This window comes from Octodon degus, unplaced genomic scaffold (genome assembly GCF_000260255.1).
Source record: "Octodon degus isolate 3935 unplaced genomic scaffold, OctDeg1.0 scaffold00042, whole genome shotgun sequence".
Lineage (NCBI taxonomy): Eukaryota > Metazoa > Chordata > Mammalia > Rodentia > Octodontidae > Octodon > Octodon degus.
The window spans coordinates 14,245,187-14,254,787 of record NW_004524618.1 but is presented as its reverse complement, the minus strand read 5'-3'; the positions used below and the strand labels follow the sequence as shown (position 1 = coordinate 14,254,787).

General features: G+C 42.5%; 2 protein-coding genes across 8 annotated transcripts in view; one reads left to right on the top strand and one right to left on the bottom strand.

The window, feature by feature from the left end:
- Positions 1–745: 745 nt before the first annotated feature.
- The window catches only part of Plekhs1 (pleckstrin homology domain containing S1), a 32,134-nt gene continuing 23,278 nt past the window's right edge, over positions 746–9,601 (bottom strand). For all 7 annotated transcript variants that reach the window (XM_023715586.1, XM_023715583.1, XM_023715584.1 and 4 more), the window contains 2 exons: positions 8,469–8,604; positions 746–1,903 (listed from right to left, as the gene is read on the bottom strand). In XM_023715586.1, the coding sequence (XP_023571354.1) occupies positions 1,721–1,903; positions 8,469–8,604 (319 nt within the window). In that variant the 3' untranslated portion in view covers positions 746–1,720. The remainder of the gene's footprint in view (positions 1,904–8,468; positions 8,605–9,601) is intronic.
- On the top strand, positions 5,385–6,202 carry LOC101560988 (40S ribosomal protein S3-like). Its single transcript, XM_023715590.1, is given in 2 exon segments — positions 5,385–5,805; positions 5,807–6,202. Coding segments are annotated over 2 exon segments (729 nt in total). The 5' UTR covers positions 5,385–5,407; the 3' UTR covers positions 6,138–6,202.

Here is a 9,601-nt window from a genome sequence, read left to right as displayed (position 1 = left end):
TTGAGGAGGGAGGAAATGTACCAAGGTGCAGTCTTGCAACCTCCCCAGGGGGTAGGCGACTCACCCCTGACCAGGGCTGAGGAGATTTTATGTGCATTATCTACACAGAGCTCCAAAGCTTATTTTTACAAACATGGATCAATATTACACCTACTATACTTCAGTCTGCTCCTTTCATCCTTAATATTTTATGAGCATTACCCACAATTATATAGGCCAAACTTTTTAACGTCTGCCCTGGTCCATGTGATGAAATAATTACGTAATCCCCCAAATGACTTTTGCATTATTTCAAACAGTGCTAAGGTGTGCTACTAGACATTTTGGTTTCTAGAGACATCATTGTGTGTTTGTATATTACTCTAGGGCACAACTCTAGAAATAGAAACAGTAGGTAAAACACTCCATATAAATGAGAACATTTTATGCTTCCTGGAAAACAGAAAATGAGATATGTTTGAATGTCTCTTGTAAGTGCTGAAGCTCTTTCTTTCTTTCTTTCTTTCTTTCTTTCTTTCTTTCTTTCTTTCTTTCTTTCTTTCTTTCTTTTCTTTCTTTTTGTATTTTAGGGAAGGGTCTACAGGGTGTTCAGGGTCTCACTACTAGATCGGACTCATAGTGATCTGCTTGTTTGCAGCCTCCCAAGAGCTGGGATGCAGGCGTGCACCACCGCGCCCAGTCTCAGTCATCATGTCAGCGCACCCCAGGGGCGGGGGCAGCACAGCAGGCCCAGGGATCGAAACCCCGGCCCCTGCGCCTGCTTGCAGGCACTTTAATCCGCTGAGCTATTTGGCTGGCCCTGAAGCTCCTTTCTAATTGAAATTGAAGGTCAGCTGCTTTCCAGAGCTGATTTAGGCTCTTGGCTTTGCTACTGAACACCTGTGAAAGCCGTAACCACGCAGAGGGCACATCAGCCACCATTCTAGGCCTTGGTTTCTTCCATGTGAAATAACAAACCAAGTAAGACAGACTTTCCAAGATCTCCTTTTCTTTAACCTTCCTCAATTTGATTAGTGTTTTAGTGCCTTTGGCTTCCTATTTATGAAAAACCATTCGATTCATTTGACCTTCCAGGGTCAATTTATTCAGGCATCAATAAACTAAGAATATTCCAACTTAGAAGTACTAAGTAGTTCTCTTTTAATTTGTGAAATAAGAAAATCAACCATGGATTTAAATCCTACAACTGCTTCAACTTCTAAAATAGTTACTAGGTCTTTAAGAAAAGAGATGCTTTAAATCCAAGAGGCCAATCCTGCCCTTGTGTTCTAGATTCTGGGGGTTGAATGGTCACAGGACATGTTTGGGCAGGCCTAGTGGTCTCACATCTTTCTGGGAATCTTGCCTTCCTGGAGTGACGGGTTTCAAGTGTTTGTTTCTTAACAAAAAAATGATTATATAGACCATGACCTCACAGAGTACACTGTGTCTTACTTCGATGAAGGACTTACCCAACCCATGCCTGTGCTGTGTGGGACAGTCTCAGATAATAAGGCCTTCCGTCTTCACTGTGACCCCTACTCACTGTCCCACTGGACCTTTTCAGCATCCCTGATGCAGTGGCCAGAGAGGGGATAGTCAGCCCCGTTGTTAAGATGCAGATACAGTGACTTAGAGAGGTGTGTGAGCTTGTTTTACGTCGCAAGTCTGTGAATAGCAGAGCCCAGGTCGCACCAGGGCTCCATTCTCCTCCTGCTGCCAGGGACCCGCAGCAGGCTGGCTACTCTCCAGCTCCCTTCCTCTGGACCTTCTTAAATGCTGGGCTCCTCTTTGGCAGTGTCTTCTCCAGCTCAGACTCATCCCTCGGAACAGGTACATCTCCTTGATTTTTTAAGGAACATGTACAGGACATAGCGTGGAATTTCTCTGAATTTTGGATCCGGCCTATGGTGAGTTTTACTTTCTAAAATGCAAGAAAGAAAGAAAAAAAACCTAAAATGAGTGAAGATTATTTTTAGGATTCCAGGTTCTCAATCTGTCCTCCTTCACACCACTGAAGTTGATTCTGAAGAAAATCCTGAGATGAACTGCAATGGGCCAGAGGAGACTGAACATGCCTTAATGACTTAGATATTCTGGTAGAAGATGGATTTTTACTCTCTGGCACCTGGTTAATGGCCTGAGCCTCTAGGGTAGACTGCACAGAGCACCAATAGTATCCAGAGGGGCCCAGCAGCACCAAGAATGTAAAAAGTCTTCTGAGACCAGTGAATCAAAATAAGACCATTAGAAAGGACTCAGACCCAGACAAAACTGGAAAGAAATCAAAGGTCAGTGATTTTTCTCTCACAATCCAGTATATCCTCCCACTCTCCAAACCCACTGCCTAACCTGCCTTAAAAAAATCTTATACTCTTTCCCTTGCTGTCCTATCCAATTGCTACCCCAACTTCCCATCTCTCTGAACTATATCCTGACTGGAGGAAAAGTAGACCTGATTGGCTCATGTGCTTTAAAACATTAAGGGCCACTGTTCTTCCTCCTTTGGGGCCACCTCTCCCTTTTTCAACAATCTTTTTCCTTCAGGGGACCAGGTATTTGGATTTAAAGAGGAGATATCCACTCTTATATAAAAGAAAAAGATCAGGAATGGAGGGAATGAGGGAGAATCTTTGGATCTTCTAGGTAGTCATGTTAGTGGACACTTCGCAGTCCTCAATAGCATCTAGGAGCCATTAACAAACAGAAGGAGGAAGACAGAATGAGTACAAGAGAAATTCTGGTGTCTTCCACCTGTCACTTCTGGTATAGAAAGGAGAGCATGACCAAGGGGACGCAGTGATGGCTGGCAGGATTGTGGGATCTGCTCTCAGCCCAAAACTCTTTTCTTGGTCTTTTAACCAGTGCCTGGCACTTTGTGTCTGAATATTGTTTGGTTACTTTCCAAAGGGTACAAGGTTCTCTTGCCCACCTGGCCCCTATTGTGGTTTAGATCTGGAATGTCCCTCAAGACTCTCTTGCACTTAGAGGCAGAGAGTGGTTGGATCATAGAGCACTGTATTCAACAGTAGATTCAATCCACTGGTGGGTTCAATGACTGAGTGTGCTGTTAGGAGAGATCAGTTAAAAGAGGTGGGTCACTGGAGGGCATGACCTTGTGAGCGCTTTCCTTTATTATTTGCCTCTTATTTGCCTTGACATGAGTAGTTATTTCTGGTATGCTCATCTGCCATGCTGTTTCTGCTGGTGTTAGCCAACCAGAGATTTAAAACATAAGTCAAAATAAACTTCTTCTCCTTTAAGTTGTGGATGTTAGATATCATGTCTCAGTGATGAGGAAAGTGATTAAGACAGGTTCTGGTACCAGAAGTGGGGTCATGGCTGTGACTACTCAATTGTGTGGCTTAGAAACATTTGGACTGGTTCATGGGAGAAGTTTGGCAAAGTTTGGAAAAATAGACTACAGATGTTTCAGAATGCTAATAGAAATTCAGATGGCAAACACTAGGCTCAGGGGGTTTCAGTTGGGAACAAAGCCTCAGGCCATGTATGTTATGCTGTAGCAGAAAATTTGTCCATGTTCTGTTCATGTCCTGAGACTTTGTGGACTGAGACTAAGGGAAGCAGACTAATTAATACAGTGGGAGAAATTTTATTTTTAAATTTTTTTCCTTATTTAATTTAATTTTAATTTTATTTTATTGAGAAATAAATATGAATGAGACAGTTTCAAAGTTGATAAATAGGATAGTTTCAATAATTAATATATTGTACATTGTTATTGTCTTAGTGGTTATCCATAGTACAAGAAGCAGACAGGATATTCTGTCCAAACACTGTTAGTACACTTCTTTCTTCTCATTGAATTAAGTGAAAGTAGCTGTATATCTGGCCTAACTATTTTGTATATACAAATACAAAATGTTCTTCCTTTGTATCCCCTTTTTTTGTTTAGTCCTGTCAGGGGTGGGTATCCTATTGGCATCTAAATAATACAGGTACTTGAATTCAGTAAAACAATCCAACACTGTCTAGAAGTCTATAATAGTAATGGGTTATCCTCAGAAGTTATTGACTTGAGCCTTTTACAGCTCATTATATTAATATGGTGTTACTTTATATACCTTGCTTTATACTTTTCTGCTGGATGTTTAAGAACAGGATAAAGCAAGACCTATATAACAAGAAATGTAACTTTTTATCTGACAAGGTCAGTCAAATCCCCTCAGGATTTACCCTGAAACCCTGTACCGCAGTTTGTAGAACTTTGTCAGTGTCAGCCATGTGGATGAGTCATGACCACTGCTTGACCAATTTGCTTACTGTGAAAGCCTGAGGAAATGTTTTATTTTCATGTGACTCTCCTTAGGCACACTCTACATCATTGATCACTTTCCTCTATGGCCCCATAATCTCCTTGATCAGAAAATTTGGGACACAACTGAGTTACATGACGTTACAGTACTGATTCTCCTGTGTCCTGAGTCTTCACTGACCTTGAAAGGCTAGGGCCAAAATGCTGGCTGACCTTGCAGCCCTTCTTTTTCTCTAATTTTCCAGAATGGAAGCCTGCTATGTTGGAGCAGATGAGAACTTGGTAGCTAAAATGATTAGTATTTGATAGAAGCCAAGTGTTTTGAGGCAAGAAGATAAGAAGCATGTCTTAAGGGTAGCTCAAGAATCAACATGACCAAGCCCTTTGCCAAGAGTGCAAAAGTGAAACACTTTGCTTTGAGAAGAGACCCTCAGGGCACTGTGCTCCAGAAGCGATACCTATGGAATTGGTTCCCAGAACTCAGTTCCCAGTACTCAGCAGTCCAGGCACATGGAGGCCTGTATAGGCCATGATCCAGGAGGGTCTGGCTACGGCTTGAGTTGGCAACAAATGTTTGGTGTCATCTGACTGGTGCTAGTTTTGTGGATATGCAGAATGCAAGCGTTGTGGGGTCAGAAAGGCTTCCACCTAGATTTTAGGGGAAGCCTAGGAGAACTCCAAGGCAGAAATGGCACATCAGAGGGGGCACAGGGGAGAAAAGCCTTATGGCAGCCAGGAGTCAGAGAATGAAGGGTACTGTGACTCTGAAGTAGATGAAGCTGTGAAAGTGAAGCAGAAGAGCGTCCAGGAAGAGGAAAAACAAGGAACATAGAACACCTCCTAAGGAAAGCCACAGGCAGTGAACAAAACTATCCTGAGGTATAAGCCACGAGGACCACAACCATTAAAGCCATAAAGGTAGAGCCATCCAAGCCCTCTAGGGATTACAACCTGCCAAAACCTTCCTTAGCTACTGGACACAGCATTACTGGATTTGTTTGCCCTGCTTGGTTTTGACCTTCTTTTGTACCATTCTTTTTTATTTTTCCCTTTTGGAACAGGAATGTTCACTTGGAGTCATGGTATGTTGGCAATTTTTCACTTCATTAAAAAAAAATTACAGCTTTCCCTTCGGAGGCGCGCAGTGGAAAGATGGCGGTACAGATCTCTAAGAAGAGGAAGTTTGTCGCTGACGGCATCTTCAAAGCTGAACTGAATGAGTTCCTCACTAGGGAGCTGGCTGAAGATGGCTACTCTGGCGTTGAAGTCAGAGTTACACCCACCAGGACAGAAATCATCATTTTGGCCACCAGGACACAGAATGTTCTTGGTGAGAAGGGCCGGAGGATCCGCGAGTTGACTGCTGTCGTGCAGAAGAGGTTTGGCTTCCCTGAGGGCAGTGTAGAGCTTTATGCTGAAAAGGTGGCAACGAGAGGTCTCTGTGCCATTGCCCAGGCGGAATCTCTGCGTTACAAACTCCTAGGAGGGCTTGCTGTGCGGAGGGCCTGCTATGGTGTGCTGCGGTTCATCATGGAGAGCGGAGCCAAGGGCTGAGGTCATGGTGTCTGGGAAACTCCGCGGACAGCGGGCTAAGTCCATGAAGTTTGTGGATGGCCTGATGATCCACAGTGGGGACCCTGTCAATTACTATGTTGACACTGCTGTGCGGCACGTGCTACTCAGACAGGGTGTGCTGGGTATCAAAGTAAAGATCATGCTGCCCTGGGATCCAAGTGGTAAGATTGGCCCCAAGAAGCCGCTTCCTGACCATGTGAGCATTGTGGAACCCAAAGATGAGATCCTGCCCACCACTCCCATCTCGGAGCAGAAGGGTGGGAAACCAGAGCCGCCTGCCATGCCCCAGCCGGTCCCTACTGCCTAACAGGTTGTTCCTGGCAGCAGTATCTGAAAATACTGCTGTGTGGAGACATTTAATAAATTTTGCACAAAGACTGAAAAAAAAAAATAAATAAATAAAAAATAAAAAAATAAAAAAAAATTACAGAGGCTTGCAGCTAAGAGTTTGCCTTGAGCCTCAGAAGAGACTTCAGACTTGTACTTTCGGTAATACTAGAGCTGTTAACATTTTGGTGACTCATAGATGGACTAAATGTGTTTTGCAGAATGAGCTGCATGTGAGTATTTTGGGAGCCAGGGTTGGGTTCTGGAATGTTCCCCAGAAATCTCATGTTCTCAGAGGCAGGGCTTTTGGAAGGATGGTTGGATTCTGGGAGAATCTTGGCAGAATCATTGACTACTGAGTTCAGGAGTTGGATGCACTGTTATGGGGAAGGATCAGCTAGAAGAGGTGGGTAAGTGGGTACATGACTGGCAGGGCTGAGCTCCCTCCCTGGCTGTTCCCTTCTTTCTCTGACTCCTGGTTGCCATAAGGCTTTTCTTCCCTGTGCCCCCTCTGACGTGCCATTTCTGCTTTGGAACCAGCCAACTACAAAATAAAAATGGGAGCCCAAATAAACCTCTCTTCTTTTAAGTTGTGGGTGTTGAGTATTGTGTTCCAGAGACAAGGAAGGAGAATGTGAGGACCCCAAGGAAGGAGAATGTGAGGGCCCCACTGTGGATTTCTGGCAGTGGCAATGTACTACAGTTACCAAAACATTGGACGGGCTCCCTGAAAACTATCTTTTTTCCCCGACACGATCTTCTGTCTACCTTGCGACTCCCAAGCTAAGTGCCAGGTCCTCTGAGACAACTATCTGATGTCCCTCAAGCACATTCATTCCATCCTTCTTCTCATGTCTCCGACACACTGCATTGTAATCAACATAAAACACACTTGCTTTAATCCACTGATCTGTGAGCTCTTTAGGTTTTAACTGGAGTCACTTTTGTATCCTTAGAACATAACGTAGTAACACATATATAATGATGTCGAATAAATAGTGAGTAGATGAATGACTGTGCCTTTGCTCTGCCATTAACTGCTTATATGACATGCAACTTGCTCAGCCTTGCTGGGTCTCTCAATTTGGATAGTGGCATTGTGTAATTTCTCTACCCAGTCAGGTTTGTGTGATGTAGAAGAGATAACACATTATTTAATATACACGTGTTACATAATCATGAATGCTCAGAGGCGGAAGAGAAATTATCTGGTATTGTTTCTAGAAATTTCAAATCAGGAAACTGGTTTTAAGGAAAGCCAATAGGACAGTATGTCAGACTTACCTGGTTTATAAAAAAGAAACTTTAAATGTGGAGCTTTTCTTAGTGAAGCCCCAGCATGCTGTCCCATTCCTCTCCTCCTACTCATCCTACAAGCCCAGTAAGTACAGTTTGAAAACCAATCCTCTCCTTTAGAAGAAACTTAGACTCAGAGAAGAACGTGGCTTTACCAAGGTCGGAGGGCTACTTAGAACTAAAAGTCAGCTAGGAAGGAATGAGTTATATGACAACTGTAGCAATAGATAAGACCATTTAAAGATAAGCTAGCCCAGCAAAGAGGTTGTAAAAAGATTAAGATGTGTTGTTGTGAACATGTATGAACTCCTTAGGATGAATATATTCATTATGTCCTCCAAATGTGTACAAATAAAAATTAAAATTAAAAAATTAGGTCAATCTTTTGAAAATATGCATGTGTTATGTTTAGTTCTTATAATAAGCTCATATGGAAAAATAAAGTGATGTTGATTTCTTTTCTTTTCTTTCTTCTTCTTTTTTTTTTCCTTTGGTCGAACTGGTGAACTCAGGCCCTCATGCTTGCCAGGCAAGCGCTTTTCTAAGCCATCTCCCCGGCCCCTTGATGTGGATTTCTGAGGTGAATAAAGCTTAGGGCTTAAAAGGGTGAATCTGTCCACCACTCCATGGCCAATGAAGTAGAGATAAAAATAACTGTAACTAGATTGAACTCCTTATATGTGCCAGTCACTGTTTTAAGCACATTAGAACATATTCTTGAACTCTCCAACAACTGGCCCTGTAATTACCTTAATCTTACAGAATTAGAGGAAATGGAAAAAAAATTGGTCAAACATTGTTTTTTCAATTCTTGAGCCAAACAGATTCCATCTAAGTTCTTTTGCCATTGTGAACTGCTCTTGAGGTCCTGAACCCAGTACCGAGTCACCAGACTAGTGATTGTGTCAAATGCTGCTTTATATGAAAGGGAAGAACTTCATTTGTATTCTCAGCACTTTTTAGAAGACTCATTCCAAGACTTTGATCTTGGCCAGGGCTGGTCAGTAGGACTCACCTCTTTCTGAATAGACCTGGTGAGAAACAAGGACACCTCTTCCAGGCTCTGGGGCTTCATTCCATTCACGGCCAAAACATGATCTCCATGGGAAAATAAGCATCCCAGCTGTGGGGGGCCTCCCCACTGAGCCACACTGCGGAAGAGACACAACACTTAATGCCTGGCTGAGAGAGAATCCATAGGGAGGAGAGGACAGGCCTGGGGCCTGCAGGGACTCTCTTCGGAGCTGCATTGCATTCCACCTAAAGTAGACTCTATTTTCCTTTCCATTCAGAGTAACATTTTCTGTCACTACTGTTAGTACCTAACTTTTCCTCCAAAACCCCACTCCCTGCAAAACCCTACAGTCCGCTTCCTTTGCTGGAATGACTCTCTTCTGCCTGTGGACTTCAACTGTGTGTCTGTTTCTAGGTAACTTAATTATCATATTTTAAAATAAAATGCACTTTATATTTGCATATTTATGAGGCCATCTTTTCACCTGTGTGTGCCTGGAAGCATGGTGTCACCTTTTTGTTTGTTTTATTCATTTTTTTGCAGAACCAGGGATTGAACTCAGACCCTTGCACTTGCCAGGGAAGTGCTTATTCTACTGAGCCATTTCCCCAGTCCCCTGTTTGTTTTATTTTTACATTTTTAAAACCACAAGTAAGCAGAAGATGAGCAACATATGTTTACTGGAAGTAAAGTCATAAAATTACATCATGAATGAATGAATGAATGAATGAATGAGCAATCTTAGTCATGCAGAAGTCTATAATCTGATCAAGTATTTGTTGAAGCTTTGGTTATGGAAAATTTGGAAAAAAATGAAAAGTTATGATTCCTGCCCACTTAGAATTTAGAAGACAACAAATGTGTAACATTTATTTTACATTAAAAGATATTCTCTTCTAAATATGCAGTTTTCCATCAAAATGAATAACAGTCTTTAAGAGAATGTAAAATGAAACCAGCATTGGGGCCGGGGAGATGGCTCAGTAGAATAAGTGCTTCCCTGGCAAGCACAAGGGCCTGAGTTCAATCCCTGGTTCCACAAAAAAATATGTCAGGCATAGTCGGCTACATAGTGAGTTCAAGGCTAATCTGAAGTACATAGTAAAACCTTTGTCTCAAAAAAAAAAAAAAAA